Here is a 23,763-nt window from a genome sequence, read left to right on the forward strand (position 1 = left end):
CCTGCTGCTGCCGACCAAAGAAATAAAGAGACAGATGACAGGAAATGAGGACTTCAAAAATAGACACCTTTAATGTCAGAACCTTCAGGGATTAGCAAGAGCACCATATAAGAAACAGAGAAACTCTCACGCTAGTCACCGTGTGCTTTGAGTGTGTGTCAGAGGAGGAAAAACGCTGAGATGTCTAAGAAACATTTCTGCATTCACTCTTTGTGCCCTCAGCAGAAGAACCAGAGACAGGAAAAACTGACCACAGACACTGCAGACAAACGTGACGTGTCAAACCTCGCTCTGCAGCTCGGCAGATCCTCTGTGCCTGGGTGAGCTGCAGTTCTCCCTCCCCAGGCTGCACGCCCAAATCCTGCCCGGGTCTGCCAGCTCACTGCTCTGCCTCCGCCAGGCTTCGCAAAGCGCTGCTTACGGCTCCACGGGGCAGAAATGGCAAAGGTTTTAGTGTGAGCCCTCTTTATTGAAAAAAAAAAAAGTCTTTGCATATGGAAAATATTTCTTATCATATAGAACTCTATCTGCTTTACTTAAAACCTCTGGAATATATTAAACATCTCATTTGGCCTCACCTCTGTACTTCTGTACATCTGCTAGAGGTTCCCCTGCCCACCCAGACAGTCAGATGGCCGTTCACCAGCTCCGCGTCTTCGTTATTAGTTCAACCCTTAGTTATTAGGGCGACCCGCAGCCTGGGTTGGATTTGGAGGGGGTTGTGACAGTGACAGAGGAAGCTGGGCCCAAGGGAGAGGAATGCCAAGGGGTACTTTTCCTCACTGAAACTCAATGCTGGTCCGAAGTCCAGAACTGGCTATATTGAGTCCCAGACAGGTGCCAAGACACCAAGGAGAAATAGCGACGGTCGCCTGAAATGCCAGCGGCCTGACGCCCTGCAGCTCCCGGCGCTGGAAGTTCGCGCGTTGCTAATCCAGAGAGGGGAGAACACGGTGCGAAATGGTTGATTTCCGCCTCGAAAATCCCAAACCTGGGTCACAACACTCTGACAGCCGACTTATTGCCTTGCTCCACTCCTGCATCGCTTTGGTAGCAGCTGGGCCAAGGGGGCTCAAATCCACCAAACAACATTTTTTGACTGCTGAAAACTGGGATCTGGGCTTGGAGCCCGCTATTCTTAATTTGTAAGGCTCCTGAGTAGAAGTCTGCTGCAGCAGCACAGGAGGAAAGGTGTAAAGCAAGTTTATGGAAAGGCTTTGAGGGGCAGAGGGGTTTTCTAAACATATCTGCACTCCGCGTGTTTCTTTTTCTTTGATACGGCTGCAACGTCCTCGTCTTTAGAAAAAAGCAATCCCGCAGAATCCAACAGAAAAAGATCATGATTTGCCTTCGGGAGAGGAATCGGGTTCAGTCGGCGCCGTACGTGGGAGAGCAGTGGGTGCAAACCAGCGCCTCGCCGGCGCTCGTCTCTCCCAAGGTCTGGGTCTCTGGTTCCTCACTGCCGCAGGGACACTTGATCCCCGCTCAGGCATCGCTCTTTCTCTGCAGGGCACGGCTCTCGAGTCAGTGCTCGCTTACCGCTGTGGGCTGCCTGGATCTGTCCCCCGTGCTGCATGCAATGCCAGCGAGAGGTAAAAGTGCTACGAAACAGCCCAAAGACCAGAGGTGAGGAGGAGGAGGAGGAGGACGAAGGAAGAAGAGAGGCGCGGGCAGCCTGCCCCAGCCTGGAAGATGTGCAGTTTCTCAGCGTTGGGAAGGAAGACCCTGGCATCCTCCAGAGCCCCGTGAGCCGCCATGGTGAAGTTGGCGTCCCCCGAGGTCACCACGTCGAAGACACACGACTGGAAGTAGACGTCCTCCACAGGCAGCATCTCCTTGCAGAGCGCCCGGGCCGTCTCGGCGGCCACACGACCGGGGCAGCACTGGCTGCGGGAGATGCGCTGGCTGCGGGGACAGCCGCCCACGCAGAGCTGCAGGTCTTGCTCCTCTGTGAAGGCGCGTGCCACCTTCTCGGCTGCCCGGATGGAGAAGGAGAGCTGGCGGCCGGCCTGACGGACGGCGATGGTGGTGCCGATGTACTCCGCGCGGATCTCCACGTGCCGCCCGGGGCTGCGCTCCCGGATAGCCAAGCTGCTGCCGCCCGGCCTCTCGCCGCCGTTCACCGAGCCGTCCTCGAAGGCCGCCGGGAGGTTGTCGATCTCAGCCTGGTAGACCTTCTGGTCGATGCATTCCTTCATGTTCTTGAAGATGATGGTGAGCTGCAGGGAGTGGATCGGGGGGGGTTTGGTCTGCCTTGCCGGGTAGCGGCTGTGTCCCCACCCCGGGAACCAGCTACCCCGGGACTGCGCACGTCTGCCTCACCGACGCGTCCGCCCCCGCCCCAAACCACCCCTCCCACGTTGCTGCAGTCCTCTGGGAAAACAGCAACCTTTCCTTCTTCCCTTCCTTTGCTTCCTTCTTTCTTTAACATCATTTAAGCAGCTGAGAACTGAGACGGGGCCAAGCCTGCCTGCACGTGACCCACGGACCACAGAGCAACCCATCCCCAGGCAGCAATGGGAGCGCTTGCAGGTCTCTGGTCCCCTCAGGGACCTTCATCCCACTTGTTCCTGGTCCCAGGTGGGTTTCACTGAAGCTATTGCTGCCCTCCCCAGCCATCTTAGGGAGCGCAGCCGTTGCTGCATCCCGGAGGTGAACGGATTTGCTGCCGAACCCCGCGCCCGAGCGTTACCTTGCTGGTGACCGTAGCGTTGGAGCCCTTCGCCACCGGAGAGCTGGTTGCTTGCACGAACAAGTAGTCATTGTCCAAGAGAGGCCAGGAGCCCTCCACTCGGCAGGTGTGGAAGTCGTCATGGAAGGTGCGGATGTGGGGGTCCCCGAAAGCCGCGCAGTGCTGGTAGCTGGGGGGCTGGCCGTACTTGTAGAGAAAACTCTTCTCGTAGTTGCAGATGTCGAGAGACGCGAAGCCCTGATGGTTGGGGGCCGGGGGCCGGGGGCGGGGAGGTGACGTGGGACCCTCCTTGGAGCAGTTGTTCTGGATCATGAGGTCCTCGATGCCGTGGACGGCGGAGTGGTAGGCCAGGTCGCCCCGGCACGTGCGAGCCGTCTTGCGGGTGCAGTGGGAGTAGGAGCGGAGGGCGTTGCAGTACGCCGCGTGCCTGCTGGAGCCGCGCAGGTTGAGCGTGGCAGCCACGTACTCCGAGTTGCAGCGCAGGATCTTGCACTGGGAAGAAACTGGGAGAGACGGGACGGCCCGGGGCATCCTGGTAGAGCTGTAGGAGCGGGGAAGGGCAGCCCCTGCTCCTCCCACCACCTCCCACCATCTGGCCCACTGCAGATCTCACCGTGGAGACACTTTCTGGAAGCACTCATCTCCCTGTGTTAATGAACGCAGCGGCCAGTTTAAACGACCTGCTGCTTACGTGCCCCAGGGGAGCAGCCCCAGGGGAGCAGCCCCAGGGTTGCCTGCTGTGGAAACAGGCTGAAGCCTGGTGCGGGGGGCAGTCACGGGGCCGAAGGGGTGTCCTGAAGCAACTGGGATGTGGGATGGTACCTGGGGCACGAGCACGGCCGAGAGCCAGGGCAGCAGTTGTGACTGTGGCCCTGGGACGTGGCTCGGGGACTCTTTGCCCCGGGGCTTGCCAGGGGACAAACGGGAATTTCTGAGCTGGGAAACCCCTGCTTTCCGTTTCAACCTTGGCCAGGCCGTGCAATCGCTCTTTTGTGATAGCTTTGACCGCACCAAGGACGTCCTGTCCCTCAGACGGGTTTTTTCCCATGTGCCACTGCTCCAGGAGAGCTAACGAGCTCGCCCCAGCAGGGCTCATTTAGCTCATTAAGCAGAGGGGTTATAAGGGACAGCTGCACTTACAGGCTGGGCAGGGTGAGGTGCTGGGAAGTGGGTTTAGGTTTTGCAGGATGCAGGTCTTGGCTCTCCTAGCAGAGTGTTTGGGATGTGGGAAGGGAAGCGAGGGACTGAGTGGTGGATGCAGCTGGTGCCTTTTGCTGGAAGAGCTTGGACTTTGTGCCCTGCTGTCCCTGTCTTCTCTTGGGGGATGACAGAGCCTGGGAGGGCTCTCCCAGGGAAAGTGCCTGCTGTGGGAGAGCTGGGGGGTGCTCTCGGGGAGGCTGCCCTGGTGGGAATGCTGCCTGAGCCTCATGGCTGCGATGAGGGGATCTTCTCCTTGCTCCAGTCACCTGCTGGGAGCTCTGCCATGGTGGTACCCTCCCTGCACCCCGGGGCTGCAGCTCCCGTGGGCATCCTTGCCATGTGGTTCCTTACCATGCCTGCAGCAGAGGAGGAGGAAGAGAGCTCGGAGGAAGAAGCCGGGGTTTTCCAGCTGCCCTGGGCTCTTACTGGGGGCAGGTTTCCCCATTCCAATCCATGCAGAGCCTGGGGGATCTCAGCTGCGGGCTTGTCTGGGCTTCATGCAGCAGGTCCCCTGGAAGCAAAGCGGAGGAGGGATGTGAGAGGTGCTGGCGGCCGGGAGCTGTGGCAGGTACCGAGCTGCCAAACGCGGCCCCGCGGGGGAGGCAAGCTTTTGAGCAAAATCCTGGAGGGTTTGGGCTTTTTTAAGTGCTTTCAGCCACTGCAGCTCTCAGCTTCCACCCCGAGGTGGCTGCGATGCGTAGTTCAGCGTGTCAAACAGTTCAAGCTTCCAGCTGCCCTTGGAGGGGACCGGTGAGGATTCACAGCAGGGATGTGAGCAGCCGGTGACTGCGGAGGGGACCCAGCCTGGGTCACGCGTTGGGTGCAGGGTGGCTGCTGCCCACACCACGACGCAGGTTTGGAGCACAGCATCCGAGGGGACAGGGGTTGAAAAGCCACATTATAACTGCGACTGCTGCGGGGTTCAGAGCCAGCACCGCCGGGTGACGCCAGCGCCTCCTGCTCTGCCGAAAACCTGCGTCCAGGTTCCCTCAAAGCTGGGAGACGGGCTCTGAGCCACGCTCCGCCTCTGCCCCTTGCTGTGCTGGCTCTGGGTGCTGCCTGGGTGCTGGGGGGCTGGAGCTGGCTGGGAGGGGGGTGCATGAAGCTGCACGCACCCAGACCATGGGCCGTGGCAGCAGGAGCTGCAGCCACGGAAAAAAATTGACTTCCCTTGTGCTTCAGCAGGACTGGGGATTTGAGTCCTTGGTGGCTTATTTGAACAGCTGGTTATTGGTCACTTGGTGGTCAAAAGGCCTTTTGCAAAGGTCCTTTTGAAAGTGCTGTATGTGAAAGCAGTATTTTGGGGTTTTTCCTCCCTTTTAGCTTGTGTGAGATGCGGGAGCCAGAGGCTGATGCTCGGGGCGATGTGCCTGTGCCCGGTACCCTGGGCAGCCCAAGGAGCCGGCATCGCTGGCTCTGCGATTGCTGGTACGTGTAAGCTGCGGGGGAGAGGAGACTGATTTCTCATCTTGTTCTCAGAAAGGGAGAAGCCACAGCCCTACCAGCTCCGTCTCGCACCTTTCAGCTCCCTTTGCTGTGGCTGCGGCCGTTAAACGACCGCCGTTAGTTGTACTGGCTGGCACGGTGACGTGGCTGAGTGCTGGCGGCCCCCCGCGTCCCTCTGCCAGCTGGTTGAATGGCCAACGGGGCAGATGTCTGGAGCAAAAACATGCTTCAGAGCTGCTGGCGATGCTCTGGCTGCCAGCCGCTCTTGGCAGTGAGGACAAGCTGAGCCAACCATGGTAGAGGGGAGGGAAAAGTGGTCTCTGGTGGCTCTGGGGCATGGGGACACGAGACCCAGTACTGGGCACTGGGACTAGGCTGTGGTGAGCGAGGTGCAAGCAGGCTGTGTGCTCTGATCCTTCGCCAACGCCTGGCGCTTGCTCTGCCACGTCCCACCCGACCTGGCTGAGCATCTTTCTGGGGGCTCACAGGAGCTGGTGACCCCTCGGCGCTACCTCCCGAGGTGGTGACATGGAGGGGACCTGGCACAGCGCTTGGCAGATCAAGAGCTGGTTAATGCGTAGCCGAGAACGGTGCCGCTGGCCGGGGAAGGAGAGGCCCTGCCGTGGGTCCTGCGGGCAGCAGGACGTTCTCTGGGACGTCCCCACCCCAGTGGCATTAGGAGAGAGGCAGCAGGGGCAGTTGGAGATGCCCCACAAGCCCGAGGCGATGCTGCCTGTGAGGGGAGAGGGGTGGCTCCTCGCTGTGCCAGGCAGGGCAGCGAGGGGGGCTCGGACACCGCAGCCCTCCCTCTGTTTGTGGCCCCCTGCGCGTCGGACCAGACCTGGGGCACCCCTGGGTGCCAGCGCCGACGTCCTACCCCTCAGACCCTCGTCCCTGCCCTTGCTTTGCTGCAGCCCCACTCACCTGCAGCAGCCTCCTCCAGGGAGCGGGGGCTCCTTCCCTGGTGGGCACGCAGGCTGGCTTGTCCTTGTCACCCGGCTCTACCCCAAGTGACAGCCAGAGAGATCCGTGGCACGACAGCTGGGAAAATGCCAGCCTTCGTCCTGGGCACCTCCATGGCCTCGCAGCTGGGTAAAATCCAGGGTGCTGATGGGGAAAGCCCGGCCGGGGCGCGGGGAGCAGACCCCACTGCAGGGCACCGCGGTCCCTGCTCTTCCTCCCCAGCTACCTTTGCTCCGTCCTCTTCCCCCCCAGCAGGGCAGAGGATGGGTGTTGAAATAGATCCGCCTAAATTTACACAGGCTCAAACCCAGCCAAGAACAACACGCGGAGGGGGCAGAGGGAGACGGTGTGCGGCGAGGGGGGAGAGGAGCCCGAGGAGGAGGTGGGAGCCCCCAGACCCCCCAGCTGGGTGATGCCGCTCGGTGGCGTGGGGCTGTGTCACTCGTGGGGCGCAGCGCGGGCTGCGGGAGCTGGCTCTCTTGGAGCTGCCTGGCTTTCCTTCCTCGGGCGGCATCGCAGCCCCCTGCCTGCATCCCTGCGGAGGGGGTCTCTGGGGCAAAGCGCAGTGCTTCCCACAGGGAATGCTCCTCCAGCCTGTCCCCTCCCGGGGCACAGCCGGGCCCTGAGCACAAACACGGCACGGGCCAAAGGTGGCCGGTGTCCCCGGGGTCGGTGAACGCCCGGCTGCGTTCCCGCCAGCTCACCGGCGCGGGCTTGGGCGCAGAGGGCGGCTGCACCAGCCCTGTCCCTGCAGGGAGCAGAACCGGGGGGCAATGGCCGCGTCGGGCTCTTTCAGGCGTGGCTCGTCCTTTGGGGGTCCCTCGCAGTCTTGGCTGGAGGGCGGGGGGGGGAAAGTAGGGCCCTCGGTGTCCCTGGCTCCCACAAAGCCCTTTGGGAACCCGTTCAGAAAAGCCTCCTAACCCAAATTCCTGCTGATTTCCAGGTTCTCCTCTTCGCGGCAGAGAGCGAAGCCTCGCGGAGCCGCAGCACCCGCGACGCCTTCGCACCGGGAGCCTCGTGCCAGCCTGAGCCCGGGAGAGCGGACAGAGCTTAACCACCCCCCCAGGTACTGCCCTGCCCCCCCCGGGGGAATCGCTCCCCATTTCGGCAGTGCACCTCGGGACCAGATGGGGTTCTTGGGGTTTCCCCTCCGACCCTTTCCACTCCTGCCCTGACCCCGGTGTCAGCTCTGCTGCTGCACCACCCACGCAGCCAGTGCTGGGGTGGGTGCTGGCAGCTCCTGAACTGCTCCTCACCCGGGGAACTGGGGAGAAGAGGGGGGACAGTGGCTGCTTGCTGCAGAGCAAGCTTAAATCTACAGCCAGACTCTGTGTAAAAGCACATCTTCCTTGGGGGCAACGGATGGAAGAAAGGAAAACAAAGGATGAATACCAGCTTAGGTTCAAATCCCAGCTGGGATTTACATCAGCAGCCACTGGAGGAGGAAGGTTTTAGATGCCCTTTTTTTTTTGGCTCCCGGGGTGCGTGGAGGCTTTGCAGCTCTCTTCCCTGCCCGGTATTTGTGCTGTGGGTCTCTGTTACCTGGTAACAAGGGATAACCAGGCAGTGGAAAAAATGTTGTTTAAAAAATAAGACCTGTATCCTAGTGTAGCCTCGCTGGCCGTGCCTGGGGTGCCTGGTATCCTCCCCATCTGCTGCCGCAGGCTTCCCCGCCGCGAGCCCCCGGCGCGGGGTGGCTCAGACACCCACCGAGGGAATCGGTTACACGCGGGGCGGGAGCAGGGGCGGGCAGGTGGGAATTCCTCTGGCACAGCAGACGCTACCATCTGGGCTCGGCGAGAGCGCAGGCCTCCCGGCATCCCACCCACCCGCTTCGTCTGGACAAGGGAGGGGAAACTCCGAATGGAGAAACCAAGCAGGATTACCCAGGTTGTGGGACCCTCCTCGCAGCCCCGAGGCTCAGAGCTACGGGTGCCCGTCCCTGGCGATGTGCCGGATCCTGGCCATGCTGTGAAACGGAGCCATCGATGCTTTAACGGCGTCAGCACTCAGCAGCTCTCCGAGCTGGGGGCTGCAGGCATATGTTGGGCTGAGGAGGCTGGGAATCTCTCCCGAGCTGGCAGAGAGTCACGGTACCAAGACAAAAGCATCTGTGATCAAACTGCTTCCGAAAGCCAACTCCCCCCCTTCCCACCAGCAATATCAGCTGGGGGTTTAGGAGGCACAAAGCGCCGGCTCCCGCCAGCTGGGTCACCGAATCCCGCTGCGGAGGGGGCTGCGGAGCAGCTGGCCTCGCCCGGACCCTCCTGCCCCAAAAGACGAGGCTTTCCCAGGCACGGCAGTGCCCCAGGAGGGAGGAGGAGGAGACCCTGATCGTGGCATTTTCGGTGCAAAGCAGGTAATGTGCAGCTCTGCCTGTGAACATCACCCACCTGGATTGTCACCTGGAGCAGTGCCGTCCCTCCAAAGGCTGGGCCAGCGCGGTCGCAGCTCCGCTCCAGCCCCTGCCTAGCCCCATCGCTCATGCAACGGGCTTGGTGAGGGTTTGGGTTTAACCCGAGTGCTCTGGAGATGGAAGCTGCTCGGGGAGACCAGCCCCAGCTTGGCTCTGAGCCGGCACCAGCCCTGTCTGCAAGCCCACTGCTCTGGGAGCCCCGGGCCCAGTCCAGGCGGGTTTGCCCCCGGAATGGCCTGCGTGGCTGGGGAGATGTGGCAAAACACACCTGAAGAGGCCCCAGGTCTCAAAGGAGCTCGCTGGCCTCCGTCGGAGCCGTGGGCATGAGCAAACCCTTCTGCTACCCCTCGGCATCGCTCGCAAGGCATTGAGCCCCTGTCGGGAGAGCTCCACCAGCCTTTCCCGAGCATCCCTGGGCAAGCGGGATCTGCCAGGCTCCTGAGGCTGAAGGCAGGGGATGAGCCAAGCTGCCAGTGTCATCCCCGCACTCCCCGGATCAGGGCATGGCAGCCGGCATCCCCTGGGATCTGCGGGGTTGCGATCGGAGTCGGAAGAGGGGCCTGGGGAAGGCAGGATTTGCCGGAGAGCTGGAGGAAAGGGTTTTGCTTCTCCCCAGGTACGGCCGCGGCCACGGCTGGGCCGTTTGCACGGTGCCTGCTCAAACCCAGAGCATCACCGTCTCTCCGCGCCGCGCTCGGCGTGAAGCCCCCATCCCTCCCTCCCTCCCCAAGCCTCCGCCGAGGGTCCCAGCGCTCCACTTACCCCAGCGAATGCCGCTCCGAGCAGCCACAGGACGGGCCACCGAGTGCCCCCAGACCCTCCGGCCGCGAATCCCGGTCCCCGGCGCGGGTTTGGCTCCGGGTAGGAGCGAGGAGGGAATCACGGCTGTTAACGCCCCGGGCTCGGTGCGCGGGGAGCAGAAAACAGCTGAACTTTACGACAGCCCGATCCGTCACCGCGAGCTGGAGGAGAGGGGGCTAAGTTGACGCTTTAAAAATAGCCAGTAGTATTTTTGATCCCGAAAGCCGGATTCCAGTGGGGAGGGGAAGGGAAAAGGGACAGGGAGCCGAAGGCTTCCCAACTGCACGCCTCAAATCTGTGGGCAGAGCGAACTGGGTGTGAGATGGACACAGGGTCCTGGCCGGACAGCTCGGAGCTGCTGAGCTTGGGGTTTTCTCCAGGCTCTGCGAAAAACGAGCAGGACGGGAATGCAGAGCACTGCTGGAAATTCAAGGCAAGCTCTGCTTTCAGCAGCACCTTCCTCCTCGGGCACGGGAGCTCTCGGCCTGGGCACCTTCCCCTGGCACAGCAAAGGGCCCGTGCCTGCAGGCAGCTGCTCTTCTCCCAGCTCTGCGAGGAGGGAGGTGGAAAAAACGATGAAGATAGGAGTCTGGAGTCATGCTAAACTCTTCCTCCAGGTTTCTCCAGCCCGGAGCTTTCCCTCTCCCCTGCCTGGAGAGTGCAGGAGGTCCCGGAGAAGAGCAGGTGCTGGGAGGACCAGAAGTCTTGTGCTACATCTGGAGAGGGAAGATCTCGAGAAGGTCAGGGAAGAATTGGGGAGCTGCATCCTTCATCTGCCCCGCTTGAAGGTGTGACCCGAGTCCCCCGGCCCTCTCCAGCCATGGGATGGCATGTCCCCGCGGGGCTGGCATCCCTCGTCTGCCTCCGGAGGAAAACCACCCATCCCGCTGCCCTGCCCTTGCCTGGGCACTGCTCGGGGACCCTCCTGGGGTGCTGACGTGTGGACAAATCCCCAGCCCCAAGCAGCTGCGGGCAGGGAAGTGCTGGGGCTAAAAAAAGATGGGAGCAGATGGGGCTGGACACGGCCGCTGCTTTTTGGAGGGTCCAGGAGGTCTCCGCCGAACGCCGACCCCCTGCATGGTGGTGGGATGCTGGGGACCACCCCGGGCCTCAGTTTCCCCATCAGTGAAAAGGCAGCATCGCTGTGTCCACGCAGTGTGGTGGGAGAGCGAGATGTGGGGTCTGCGTGGGTTTGGTGAGACGGGGGTCCCTGGGGGCGTGTGGACCCACTGGGCACGGGTGGGACCCCAGCCCCATCACCGGACCCCCTGGGTGCCAGTGGGACCCGGTAGGACTCCATCACTGGACCCCCCCCAGGAGCTGGTGGGGCCCCATCACTGGACCCTCTGGGCATGGGTGGGACCCCAGCCCCATCACCGGACCCCCCGGGGCACGGGTGGACCCCCAGCCCCGAACCCCGGGCGCAGGATGGGGCCGTGGGACGCGGGGACAGCAGCCGAGGGGGACGCGACACCACGAGGTGGCAGCAGCACTTCGCGAGTGGCCGGGGGGTGCCAGCCCCGCCCGGGAGCAGACCCCTATCCCATCCCCCCCCCCCCCGGGCAGGGCCATCCCTGCCGGCCCCCGCTCCTGGGGGGAAGAGGGGTGGGGGGAGAGATCCCGGCTCAGCATCGCGACAGTCCCGGGAGCCAGCGGGTTTGGTGACCCAAAGGACTCCAAAGGACCCTCGGTGTCCACTCCCTGCCTCAGTTTCCCCACTCCTGCTTCCACGTCACCCAAGGTTGAGCTCGCTCCGTCACACCGCGGTGACGAGAGCAAGCGACTTGGAAACCCCAACGCCGTGCCCGTGGAGAGGCTCCCACGCTCCCCAAACCCGGGGGCACCCGTGCTGTCCCTGGGCTCCCCCGAGCTCCCGCGTGCCCTCGGACTGGGGAGCGTTGCTGCTGTGGCTCGGCACGGGTGGGTCGGCGAGGAGCTGGGGAATTGCTTCCGTGGGTTTGCTCCCATAAACGGGAATAACGGGAATAACGCCCTTTCCCTGCCCATCTCCAGGTCTCCAGAACGCCCCGGCGAGGGATTTGAAATGACCGTTCGGTTGCCTTCGGCAGAGGTGTGGGGAGAAGAGAAGGTGGGCTGGAGGGGACGACCTTCAGGGAATGGTTTTGCCTTGCTCCCGACCAGGAGAAGGAGGCGAGCTCCCAGCTGAGCCCCCGGCAGAGCCAGCTCAGCCCAGGAATACCTGGGAATGGCTGGGTTCGGAAGGGGAAAAAGCAATCTTCAATTAATGGGCTTGTTTAGGAGGGGAAATAGAGAAACGTCCCCCCCAACACGTGGGGGATCAGAAACTGCAGTAAATCAGCCAGAGAATTTTGAAGTCTGGTGTAATTGTGTGGCGGTGACACAGGATTCGAGGGGGCTTCCTCTCCGAGGAGGGGGCACGGGGGCTTGGCTGGGAGGGGAGGAAGAAATCGGGGGGTGCCCGGTGCCCCCACTGACCTGCCGAACTGCACTTCACACACCAGGTTCCTGCCACGGCGACCGAAACCCTGGGCCGGGCTCACCGGCAGGCGCGATCCGGCACGGCTGCCTCGCCGGGAGATGCTCCCGCAGCCTTCGCCGCCTCCTCTCCCCTCCCAGGTAACCGGGGACCGGAGCAAAGCCCGGGGGGGGGGAAAACACGGCCCCACACGCGTGCGTGGTGCCTGTGGTCTGTGCGTGGCGTGACCTTTCCTCACCGTGCAGCTGCCTGCGTGAGGTTACACGTAAAGCTCTGTACGGAAGCATCGGTGTTTTGGAAACACCCAGCGTGAGCGGTGTGCGAAGCGCCCGGCTCGCTGGCGTGTGTAAGCGTGGGCATGGCGTGTGTAAGCGTGGGCATGGCGTGTTTGTGTGGGCTGGTGTGGAGGCAGGCATGTGCCGCGATGCGTGCGGCAGTGGAGGAGCGGGAGGGCACGCGTGGGCTCTGCCGATGCTGGCGGCACAGGGCTGGCTCCTGCCAAGGTGCTGATAGCAAACTGCAGTACCGGTAGGGTTAAAAAAAAAAAAAATTGGGGAAGACTTCCTAGGTCTACTCAAAATTTTTTCAGAAGGCACAACTGACATTTTAGGAAGAAAAAAAATTAGAATTTCAAACTCTGGCCCCGTCCTCCTGACCCCCTCCTGCAGATATTGATCGGCATTTCTAAGGTCCCCTCTCAGCCTTCTCTTCTCCAGGCTGAACAAGCCCAGCTCCCTCAGCCTCTCCTCATAGGAGAGATGCTCCAGTCCCCTCCTCATCCTCGTAGCCCGCATCGCAGCGCCCGTCCCCAGCATTTTGCGGGGGGGGAGGGTGTGTCCCCCCCCGAACTCCTCGAGGTTTCTGTTCCATGTTAGGGGATGAAAACCCCCGTCTCTGTCGCGGCCGCATCCGAAGGGGAAAATCTTGCAGGGCTGAACCTGCTTCACCCTTGCAGAGGTTTGTGATTCGCCCTAAAACCGGGCAGGGCATCTCGGGCGGCTGCCTTCGCCGTGCCGGAGCTCGCCAGCAGCAAACGGGGCTCCGAATCCATCCCGTAGCACCGAAAGGCGTGAATCCCCGGGGATTAGAGGGTTGGGTTTGGGGCCTGTGTGGTTTTTGTTTCCTTTCCACAATGCCATTCGGGGCCTGGAAGGGCTGTCCCCGTCCCCTCGACCCGGGCCAGCTCTGCAGCACGGCTGTGCGGGTTGGGCAGGGCTCTTGCAGGCAGCGTTAGGACTCGGATGAGCAGGAGCTCGCCGGGGTAAGGCACTGCGGGGGGCTCCAGGGCTGTTTTAAGCAAGGTAGAACGAGGGACAGATGGTTAATTGATTTCCTTGATTAACTAAGACTTTGTCAGCGCCGTATTCTCGGGTTTACTCTCCTTGGCTTTTGCAGTCAGGAATTATTTATTTTTAAACAGCGGTTTGGGGGGGGGAATGTTTCTTTTTCTGTCCCTGAAAATTTCTAGCGAGAAAGTCGTTAATCTTCAGCTGATATTTAGCATGGGGAGGGGAACGAGCGCGTCCAGCCGCGTGGGAATGAGAAGCTCCAAGTGCTGTTGCGTTGGCTGGCAGGCGAAACCGTGCCGCTCCGGTGGGAGAGGCAGCGCGCGGCGGCTTTGCTGTCATGGAGAAATCCTCACGGGATCCTACCAGCAGCTACCTGCGCCCAGCAGCTAATTCGGTGCCGGCGGCAAATCGCCGTCCCGGCCGACAGCTCAGCCGGCGCGGCGGTGCGAAGCGGCTGTCGCGTCTTTGTGCTGGCCACGACTGCCCGGCTGCCTTGGGAACTTCTGATCCGTCCCCTTGGTGGAAATCCTCAGCCACGATTTCCTGGTGTCTCTCAGCATCAAGAAGGGGGGAAATCGTGGCAGTTGATTGTTAAATCAATTATTGGTAACTCCTCTTGGGTTTCCAGGCGCGGGGTGGGGGGAGCGTCCCCGCACGAGGACGCGTCTCCTTTGTACTTCCCTAAGGCGGGTGGGCGAGGGGTTCATCTGGAAAAGACGGACTAGACGTGGTCCATCCATCCGGATCCGCCCTGAGGGACCTGGGGCTGGTCGGTGGTTTTAAATTTCGTAGACTTGCCAATCCTGCCAGCCTCCCCTCTCGCTTCGGCCGGGGCTGGGGCATCAGCCCAGAAAGTCCTGGTGATAATAATAATAATAATAATAATATCATCACTGGTGGGGCAGAGGCGGGGACAGCACGACAGCCCCTCGGTTTGCATCCTCTGTTGTCTTTCCTGTGCCTTGTGTTTGCTGTGGCTTCTCCTAAACAGAGGGGGAAATAAAATAGTGGTTTAAGGGATGTTGAAGTCAGCTCTTGAGAGGCTGGAGGAGGCTGTGTTGACACCCCCCCCCCAAAGGAAAACAAGTGAAAGAGAGACAAAAAAAAGAACCGTGTGGGTCTTTGTGAAAAGAATTAAAATGGGTCCCGGAGGCTGGCAGCGCTGGGATGGGGACGGGAGCCCTCGGGAGGAGGACTCTCAGAAACGAGAGCTGTGGACACAAAAGCACCAGGCCGGGGACGGGAGACGCGCTGGGAGGGTGCCAGCCGGAGCTGCCTGCGGGCAGGGACCGGGCAGGGTCCCGACTGTCCCCCAGCACCGCTGCGATGCTCCCGGGGGCGGCGGTTGGGGCGTGGGGTGGGGATGCCGGGCAGCGTGGGGTGCGCGTAGGGCAACCCGATCAGTCCTGCTCTGTGCCTGGCACCGGCCTGCCCTTCCGACGCATCCCGTCAGCGGGTCTGCGCGGGTCTGGAGGAGGAATTCAAACCGTGAATGAATGGCCGGAGAGGCCTGGGAGCTGTCTTTCGGGTGCTTGGTTTTTCCCCCCGAGACGCTCTAGGCAAACCCCAAGGGTGACCCCCGCCACGGTGCAGGGGATCGGGACCCTCGTGAGTCCTGGGGGCTTCATCCTCTGCTGGAGTCACGGCCTCGGCACGTCCTGGGGGCTCCCCAGCCGTGCAGCCGCACCGAAGCCGGGCTGAACCCTCCGGCATCGAAGGAGCCGCCCCAGATTTACGCTGCTCAGCTGAGCTTTTCGGCTAGCGTTTTCCCTCTGTCTTTGGGAAACAGGGAATAACGTGGCAGAGGGGCAAAGAGCGAGGGCAACCCCGTGCCCGTGAGCACGCTGCTTCGCTGCTGCACCCGGCGCTCGCCGCGGCAGGTTGGGCAACCAGCCTGGAGAGCATCCTCCCCTTCCGCCACCGCTTCTCTTCCCTCTCCCGCATCCATCGCTGTTGCTGACCTTGGGGTTAGAACCTGTTGGCTTTTCATGTCTACAGCAGGGGGAATAAATTAAGTAAATAAATTCAATTTTGCAGCGCTCTGTAGTGTCCTTAGCCGTGGGTTTCAACCAGCTTTGCTGTGCAGCAGCGGCTCCGCGCCGAGGTACCGCGTAAGAGAAACACCCCTGACGAGGTTGCGCTGGGTTTGAATTCATCATCTGCTCGGTTTTGTTCTTTGTGAGAGATTTTTAATGCAATCAGGCCTTCCCGAAAATGGACGGGAACGAAGCGCCGTAAATACGTTGTCTGATGACCACAGAACAAATCCTGTCAGGAAAACGGAACGAAGGCTTGAAAAATGGGATTTCGGAAGGGAAGCTTGAGCTGGCGTCAAACCCGGCGCTGTTTTCGCGGAGCGAGGGAAGCGAAGCTTGCTTAGGACTGCTTGGGGGCAGGGGAAAAGTTCCCCAGACCCTGGAGCAGTTTGGATTCGGGCTGACTTTGCTGGCTGGAGCTTCTGCCGCTGAAAATATTTGGGGATTTCTAAAAGAAACCAAATAATGGAGTCCCAACCCCCTGTGAAGAGACACAAAGGGGGTTTATTGAATCTTTCTTTGGGGGGGAAGGTGAATATACCTGCATTGCCCCCCAGAATGTATTGCGAAATACGTTTGCCATCCTCTGACGCTGCCGTGTGCGTTTGTAATCCCTCGGCGTCTGGTCCCTTGGCTGCTCTTCCCGGGAGAGGCCCCGCCGTCCCCGGGGAGCCCCGCGTCCCGCTGCCTGCCCCACGCAGGGCCCGCTCCCTCCGGGGGTGGTGGCTGCTCTCCGGTAGCATCGCTCGCTTGCCCTTCCCGGGAGCTGTTTTACACCCCCCGACACCCTCCCTCAGCTTCCAATTCTTTTTTTAACAGCTCATTTTGCATCGCCTTCCCGGGGACCTGAATTAAATCCCGTGTTTAGCAAATGGGGCGACGGGACTGAGTGTTCCACGGCCACAACATCGCTCGTGCAGGTGCTGTGGGCACAGAACACCCTTATTCCAGGGAGACGTTAGCAAAAAATACCCACTTGAAATGTCCTTTACACTGGTTATATCCAGAAGCTTTCTGGTTTTTTAACTAAATTGATTTGCAGCACTACTGCTCCATTGCTTGCGTAGGATCCGGGGAAGTTTCAGAAGCGATAATAAAAAATTATAAAAGCCGCAGCCTTTTACTGGAGGGAAAATAGCTGCATTTTTAAAGACACTTGAAAACTGAGTGAGCGTGTTCCTGTTAGGAAAATCACCCTGGCTGCTCGGTGAGCATGAAATCCACCTCCATCCCCTTCCCACCCCCCAGTCCCCATCCCTGCGGGCGGAGGAGACGCGACAGCGGGTCGCGGGGGGCGAATTTACGCCAGATCTGAGCCCGATGCGAGACCCGAGCGCCGCGGGGGAGCTCGCCCCAAACCCGCGCTGGGCTGGCTGGCGGCTCCTTTTCGAGGGTGTTCTCCGGGTGCTGCGCTGGGTCGCACCCTGTGTGGCCGTTTCTGTCCCCTGCGCAGCCAGGGGCGGTGGGTCTCGCACTGCTGCCTGCTCCTCAGGTGGCACCGAGTGCGCACAGAGTCCTGAAGTGCCATTTCAATACGGAGCTTTCAGCTTCGTCAAAGAGACGCTAAATACCCCTGGGCACACAAGGACCTGCCGGGTGCTGGAGAATAGGGCTGGTTTGTTCTGGAGGGTATTATCCCACCTCAATCGCTGTTATTTTTTTTAAATCCTCCTTAATGGTATTAATCTGCAAGTGTCTTTTCTGCTTTTTTCTGAGATAGCCGCACAGGCGCGCCGGGTGGGAGGACTCGCTGCTTTTTTCTGGCAAGGAACAGGCAAAGCTGCCTCGACGTTTGCAGAAAAATGCTGCTGACTATTGCAGAGGGAAAAGTTCGAGGCTGGGAGCGGCGGAGGGAGCAGGGAGCGTCCGGAGAGCGAACGCGCAGCCTGCAGAGCTTCGGCCGCTGCTGGAGACGGTGAGCTATAAAGCCATAACCCAGCTCCGTTAGCACTAGCCCATCCCATGCCCTGCGTTCTGGGCAAAAAACAAGCAGAAAAAGTCCAAGCCAACCCTCCGCTTATTTTTTTTAGAAATATGTTTGATGTTAAAAGCAACGAGCGGTGATATAATTTTTTTTATTATTATTATTTTAAGGCATCGCTGTATTTGTTCAGTCCACATTTGCTTTCAGCTTGTGCCGGAGCAACACAGAGGAAAAATAAATTCCTCGGGATAAAAGCAGCTCTCCGCCGTGGAGTGGGAAGCACAAAGGTGTCGGCAAGACGGCAGAGATGAGGTTTGTTCAGCGCTCCTCTGAGCCTTTTAAACTGCAAATTAATGACCTCGAGACGGACGCAACACAGACGGTAATCTTTCCTTTGGAATTCGCTTCCTTCTTCCTTCGTTCTCCCGCTCGGTGCTTGCCGGGGCTGCCAAGGGCTCCGCGCTCTGCGCCGCCTCGGAGGGGAAAGGTCCAGCCAGGTGGCTTTGGGATCGTTTCTTCCCAACGCAGCATTTTGCTGGGAAAAATGTGTTGGCATTGGCGGGGAGAGCCGGGGAGGGAGCTGCTCCTCTGGGGGCTTTCCGGGGGGGAGGAAAGAAGGACGCGTTCCCATTGCTGGGGGGGATTATCGGGCTGAATTCCTTTTTCCCCTCTCCCTGCTTTTGCTCTTGGAAGAGTAGGGGCGAACCAGCAGTCCCGCAGCTCGGGGGCTGTCCAGGGGGGTGCGCAAGCTCCAGAGAAATGTCTGAATATTTTTTTGCATCCATTCTAATCTCAGAATACCTGGAAAGAGCCACGACTTAAAGCTGGTGGCATCCTCCAGCAGCCCGCTCTAAGCCGCCGCTCCTCTTTGTGAATTCAGAGTCCGTCCCTCCGAGCCCGAAGAAGTGACGTATTCCTGTCCTTGTTTTATAGAAATTTTATAGATTTCCTATAACCAACTTCTCTGGCTTTTGCTAAAGGTTATGTCTTGATTTTTAAACAGAAGAAAGAATTGGATTTAGCCCTCCTGGATTGAAATAAGAGGTGTCAGGATTTTTGGGGCACAAAACAGGAGAATGAGAAGGCGGGTTTGCAGCCGCAATTATCTGAATTATCTGAATTACCTGAATTATCTGAATTATCCTTCTGCCTCCCATAGGATGAGACCCCCGGCTGGAAAGGCTGAGCTGGGGCCACCAAAACAGCACTAGGAGGGGAGAGAAAACCCAAGCGATGGGAAGAACGGGGTAAGGGCTCAGTGACGGGAAAGAGGGGTGCTCCCGATCGCTGGTTTAATGCCGCTCCGGGGCTGTGGTACCCGACGGGCGCCCGGGGATGGAGTTACCTCTCCGTCTCCTGGATCCGGCTGCGTGTCCGGCCAGAGGAGGGTCTCAGCCTCTCCCTGCCCCAACGCCTGCGCTGGGGACGCGGCCGGGAGCTGCCGGGGAACGGTATTCCCACAGCGCCGCTTAAAATCCCTCTTTATCCCCGTCCATCTTGAGCCTAACCACCCTGAGCCTCGTCCTGCAGGTGTTACTGCTGTTAATTATCCCACATACGGAAACTTTTGAGGGCCGTCCTCATCCTCGTGGAAAGATTCATGGTTTGCTTCACACAGGCAGGGCTGGAGCCTGCACTGGCAAAGCAAAATGGGAAATTTCTTGCTTGATAATCAAATCCCCCTTTTTTAATATAAATAACAGTCCTGGGGAGCCGAGCGGATTTGCAGAGTGCAGTTTTATGGAGGAAACGCATCTTAGAGGGAGTCAAAATTTTATTTTATGGTGCAGAGAAGGCAAACGGGGTTTGCAGGAGAGGCGGCAGCGATGCTGGCCCAGACCTGTGGCCAGTGTCCATGGAAAACTTTTCCCAGTGCCAGTGGGAAAGGTCGGTGCCAGCCGTGCCCTCGCCCCGGCGTTGGCAGCAGGGGGGATGCTCCCATCCCCATCTCTGCTGGGGGCTGAAGCTTCCCCCTCTCTTTTTTTGGGGTGCCGGGGCTTGGAGCAGGCGGGATTTCTCCCCAAAGTGCTGCTGAGGAGCGAGTGAAGAGCTGGAAAACAGGCAGGGAAATCTCTGGCTGGAGAAGGGACTGCTTAAAAAACAAATCAGCCCCCGTATCCGTCGTGCTCTAACAGGTCCCCCCAAAAAATCTGGGGGTAAAGCCCCTCCCTTCAAACCACGGGGATCCCGGCTCCTGGCGCTGCCTGTAGCTCGCTGCAGGATCTTGAGGGGCTTATGAGGACTTTTGCCCAGGAACAGAGCCGCTTGCACAGCGGGGGAAACTGAGGCACAGAGCGAGGCAAAGCAGACCACCTCCAGGCGGGGACACCCAAGGACGTTGGGGACACCCAAGGTCATGGCCCTGATGCCTCCAGAGCACCCCAGACCGTCCCCATCGCCCCGGGGTGGTCTCCATCCACCCCAGGGCCCCCGGCGGTTGGGACGCGGCGGCCGTGGCACCCCGGGAGGCGGAGGGGAGCCCCCACGCAGCCGCCGCGGGGCCGCGCCGTGTGAATTAACCAACTTTGTTTTCCACCAAGGCTTTTCCCTTAATAGCCGTCCCCCTCCCCCTCGCTTTTGCCGGCGTTTGAGGAGAAGTGAGGCGTGAGAGATCCTTTGGAATAATGAGGTGTAATTAGCCCTGGCAGCTCTTATCTTCCACCCCCCCCTTCAATTAGATTGAAATAAAAAAAAAAAAAAGGCAAGAAAAAGCTGGGGGGGCGCGAAATAAAAAGGGAGGAAAAGGAAGGTGGGGAGGGAGAGGGTGAGAAAAAGTTGGATGCCTTGTCTGGCTCCATCCTTCTGGGCCGGGTCCCGGTCCCCATGGCTGGGGGATGCCGGCTCCGTCCCACATTGTGTGGCTGCTGCTGGGGGAAGGTTGCTCCGTGCCTCAGTTTCCCTCCACGCTGCCGAAGGTGTGAATCGTGGCGGCGTGCCCCGCGGCGGTGGCTGCCTCGGCGGGGTACCCAGACCAACCCTGCGGCAGAGCTGACGTGTCGCTGGGTCCGTCGTGGGTGTAGGCAGAGCCCTGAGCCCCCAGCACCCCCTTGGAGCTCTCCTTTCCCACCCAGACTCCGGTTTCTGACCCCGGCTTCGATCCCCCGGTGCCACATCGGGTTCCCGGCACACAGGGGAGGTGGGAAGAGCCGCCGGGAGCCGGACCTGGGTGCAGCGGGGCTGCTTTGGGGCTGCTCCATCCCTCCCCGCTCATCGCCGACATCTCCCGGCCTCCGACGCTGTCCGTCCACCCCGCTGCCATTCCCGCTCGGTCCCTTGGTCTTTCGTACCCGTGACCCTGGTCTTCAGGCTGACAGGCTGACGGATGGGCAGCGCCCCGGTGATTTACGACGTCCTTTAATATTTGGCAAAGCGGCCGAAGGCCCCGGGCAGCCGGCGGAGCTGGGCAGGGGGGAGACGGCCCGGAGATTTGTCAACCTTTGAGCCGGGGAGGCGGGGAGGGAGGAAAGTGCCCTGTCTGTCCGCAGTGATTTATACACAATCGCCGTGATTAAATTGGCCTTAGCTAATGATAACTAACTAGTCAGGGGCTGACCTTTCTCTGACAATGGAAGGGTGCTGCGGGGTGTCGAACGGGGATGTTGCTTCAGCCAAGACATCACTGTTTTTTTAACATCCCTCTCTTCTTGCCCTTAGCCATGGTTTCCCAGCTGGCCCCGCGTCCGGAAGATGCAGGACGCCGCGTCTCGCCGCACCCCGGGGCTCACCCCGCCGCACGTCGTCTCTCCGGGCTGCGCCGGCACGGCCACGGCCGGGTACCACGGCCCCGGCTGCCTGCGCCCGTGGGGCCGGCCGAAGCAAGTGGGTCTGATGGTTTCACAGAATCACAGAATCACAGAATAGTAGGGGTTGGAAGGGACCTCTGTGGGTCATCTAGTCCAACCCCCCCGCCAAAGCAGGGTCACCCAGAGCAGGCTGCACAGGACCTTGTCCAGGCGGGTCTTGAATATCTCCAGAGAAGGAGACTCCACAACCTCCCTGGGCAGCCTGTTCCAGTGCTCTGTCACCCTCAGAGAGAAGAAGTTCCTCCTCATGTTCAGACGGAACTTCCTGTGCCTCAGTTTGTGCCTATTACCCCTTGTCCTGTCACTGGGCACCACTGAAAAGAGCTTGGCCCCATCCTCCTGACACCCACCCTTCAGATATTTGTAGGCATTTATAAGGTCCCCTCGCAGCCTTCTCTTCTTCAGGCAGTTTCTATCTGGGCAGGACTTCAAATGTGTTTCCAGTGGGAAATCCCACCCGCAGCCGAGCCCAACGGGGTCCTGGGGGGCTGCGCAGGCACCCGCAGGCCTGGGATGCCCTGCTTTTCCAGGGATGCCTTGTTCTCCATCCCCCCTCCTTGCCCAGATCCATCCCTCCATCCCTCCCTCCCTCTCCCTTCTCCGCCAGCTCCTGCACCCTTTATCCCCGTCTCTGCCCCGTGCTGCGGAGAGGCTGCCTCCCTGCCGAGCTATGATGGAGTATTTGAGATGGTCAAAAATGAGCTTTTCCTGCCTTAAAACACCTTTTGCCTCCTCTGCTCGCCCCAAAATGAAATCCCACCCCCAGTGAAACGGCCCCTGACCCCCTCCAGGCTGAGGTTTCGCCGCTCAGCCCAGATTTTTCCCACTGCGACTCTTCACACAGGTTTGGGATTTGGGTCCTGTTTCAGACACGTGTCACCGCATCCGAGATTTTCCCCGGCTGGGAAGGACATCGCTGGCTCGCCGCGCCCTGGAGACGCACCGGAGAGACGTGCTGCGTGAAGGGTAAAAGGGAGTAAAACCCTTGGGAGCGGGCTCGGGGGTGGACGTCTCGGTGCGTGCCGCGCCGTCGTGACACGCGGATAAAAGCCGGGCTGAAGGGACGATTTCACGGAGATTAACCTCGCGCGCTGCGCTGGGGCCGCCGCCGCCCTCGACACCGGGGCCGCGTGTCGCGACGGCGGATTACGGAGATGTTGACCCCGCCACCGGTTTTATCGGCAGCGGTTTGTCGCACCGAGGGGGCACGGCCGAGGGCAGGGGACGGAGGCGCTGGGCCGTCCTCCAGGAACCCGGAGCATCTCCACGGAGGCTTTAATTGGATTTTTGGGGAGGGGACCCCGGCTGGGGTCAGCGTTTGCTGCCTGGCCCCGGTGCAGCCCGGCTCCCCAAGATGTCTGGTGCTGATGGGCGATGCGTGCGGTGCCCGTGGCGAGGGAAAGGGGAAGCCTTCGGCCTCGCCGCGGGCAGGGCTGCCCCTCCGCACCACCACGGGCTGGGTTAGAGAGGTTTGATTAAAAAAAAAATGAAATCCCCTTTGGGAGGCACTCGGGTGGCTTCTGCAGGGATGGGGACGCCGGTCGCGTCGTGACGGGGCGCGTCGCTCCCCACCCTGCACCAGATCTCCCCCGGGCTGGCGGAATTCGCCTCCTCGGAGCCCAGCCCGCGCCTTCGGACCCCGAGCAGCGCCGGGGTGCCCGACCTGGCGGGGGCTCGGGCGGGTGCCGGCATCGATGCAACGAGGCACGTCGGCGGGGACTCGAGCCTGAAAGAGGTTAAAGCGGGGCGAAGCGGGGGGGAAGAGAAACCTCCCCAACGGGGCGTTTTAATGACATTCCATTAAAGCTCCCTTTGGGACTGGCGCGGCCGCCATGTGCTCCACATTCTCATGGTAATTATGAGACATCTGTATAGAGGCTCTTTTCTCATCAAAGATGGCTCTCTTCAAAGGCGCTCCTGGGAAACCCTTCACCTCTGACCCGGGGGGTCACTGCCGAAACACTGGCTCTATAGTGCGCCGTACTGTAAAGCCCGGGGTCCTTTTTCCTCCCCGAACCTGACCAGCTCCCGGCTTTTCAGGCGGGATTCGTTGAGCTGGGAGGGTGAGGGGGGCACTGGTTTTGGGGAAGGTCCCCCCCCCCGCCGCCGGTGCTGGGCCTGGGCGCTGTCGTTGCCTGCGCTGACCCCGGCCGTGGCTGCGAGATCAAAGCGGGATGGAAAGGGCTTTGATGAGAGGGGACGGGGTGGAGGGGGTCCCCCCATGGCACCCATCGCCGGGGCGAAACCCACCCCAGTCCCTGCCCGGGTACCGCCGAGTCCCGGGGAGGGATTTTTGGTGACTGCCACAAAAAACCCCACCGGCCTCAATACCGGCGAGGTGACAGGGACGTCGCTGAGGTCCCCTCAGCCAGGACACACGAGCGCTTCGTCGCGGCGAGGACGCTCGATGTCCCCGCGTCCCCCGGGGATGCAGACCGCCGGCTCTCACGGGGCACAACCAGCATCGCCGTCCCGTCCGCGGCACCGGCATCCGCGTCCCTGGTGTCCCCGGTGTCCCCCCTCCCCGGCTGCAGAGCGGTGGCCTCGGGACGGAGGGGACGGAGGCCGGGCAGGGTCGGGAGCGTGTGGCTCCATCCCTCCGGCACGCCGGCCCGGCACCGCCGAACGCTCCCCGCGGCCCCTTCCAATAAGCGGCAAATGATTCTTGGCCCTGTCGCTCCGCGGCGGCAATAAAACCTGAATCACAATGAAGTCATTTGGTTTCCACGTCCTGT

General features: G+C 60.7%; 2 protein-coding genes across 4 annotated transcripts; one reads left to right on the top strand and one right to left on the bottom strand.

Moving 5' to 3' along the window:
* Positions 1-45: 45 nt before the first annotated feature.
* On the bottom strand, positions 46-9,640 carry HJV (hemojuvelin BMP co-receptor). Of its 3 annotated transcripts, none has more exons than XM_075444981.1 (4): positions 9,480-9,640; positions 4,244-4,403; positions 2,693-3,195; positions 46-2,219 (listed from the first exon to the last, which is right to left on the bottom strand). In XM_075444981.1, exons 2-4 carry the CDS (start codon positions 4,335-4,337, stop codon positions 1,602-1,604), a joined length of 1,215 nt encoding a protein of 404 aa, XP_075301096.1. In that variant the 5' UTR covers positions 4,338-4,403; positions 9,480-9,640; the 3' UTR covers positions 46-1,601. The 3 variants fall into 3 exon arrangements, with proteins under 3 accessions (XP_075301096.1, XP_075301095.1, XP_075301097.1); XM_075444980.1 differs by lacking the exon at positions 9,480-9,640 and adding an exon at positions 6,263-6,484; XM_075444982.1 differs by lacking the exon at positions 9,480-9,640 and having other exon boundaries at positions 2,693-3,337; positions 4,244-4,328.
* LOC142364964 (uncharacterized) lies at positions 4,346-23,725 on the top strand. The gene is made up of 11 exons (XM_075445276.1): positions 4,346-4,460; positions 4,564-4,642; positions 7,245-7,367; positions 10,136-10,258; positions 11,532-11,607; positions 12,002-12,116; positions 17,018-17,216; positions 17,396-17,607; positions 18,385-18,472; positions 20,880-21,044; positions 21,898-23,725. Exons 1-8 carry the CDS (start codon positions 4,346-4,348, stop codon positions 17,475-17,477), a joined length of 912 nt encoding a protein of 303 aa, XP_075301391.1. The 3' UTR covers positions 17,478-17,607; positions 18,385-18,472; positions 20,880-21,044; positions 21,898-23,725.
* The last annotated feature ends 38 nt before the right edge of the window (positions 23,726-23,763 follow it).

This window comes from Opisthocomus hoazin, chromosome 30, assembly GCF_030867145.1.
Source record: "Opisthocomus hoazin isolate bOpiHoa1 chromosome 30, bOpiHoa1.hap1, whole genome shotgun sequence".
NCBI classification, from domain to species: domain Eukaryota; kingdom Metazoa; phylum Chordata; class Aves; order Opisthocomiformes; family Opisthocomidae; genus Opisthocomus; species Opisthocomus hoazin.

Coding starts and splice junctions, on each gene's coding strand:
- HJV (XM_075444981.1), bottom strand. CDS start 4,337: ATGGGGAAACCTGCCCCCAGTAAGAGCCCAGGGCAGCTGGAAAACCCC. Junction 3,196..4,243: donor CCTCCTCTGCTGCAGGCATG/GTAAGGAACCAC, acceptor CGTCTCTCCCAG/TTTCTTCCCAGTGCAAGATC. Junction 2,220..2,692: donor ACGCTACGGTCACCAGCAAG/GTAACGCTCGGG, acceptor CACTCCCTGCAG/CTCACCATCATCTTCAAGAA.
- LOC142364964 (XM_075445276.1), top strand. CDS start 4,346: ATGCAGAGCCTGGGGGATCTCAGCTGCGGGCTTGTCTGGGCTTCATGC. Junction 4,461..4,563: donor GCGGCCGGGAGCTGTGGCAG/GTACCGAGCTGC, acceptor TGCAGCTCTCAG/CTTCCACCCCGAGGTGGCTG. Junction 12,117..17,017: donor CGCCTCCTCTCCCCTCCCAG/GTAACCGGGGAC, acceptor CTTTTTTCTGAG/ATAGCCGCACAGGCGCGCCG.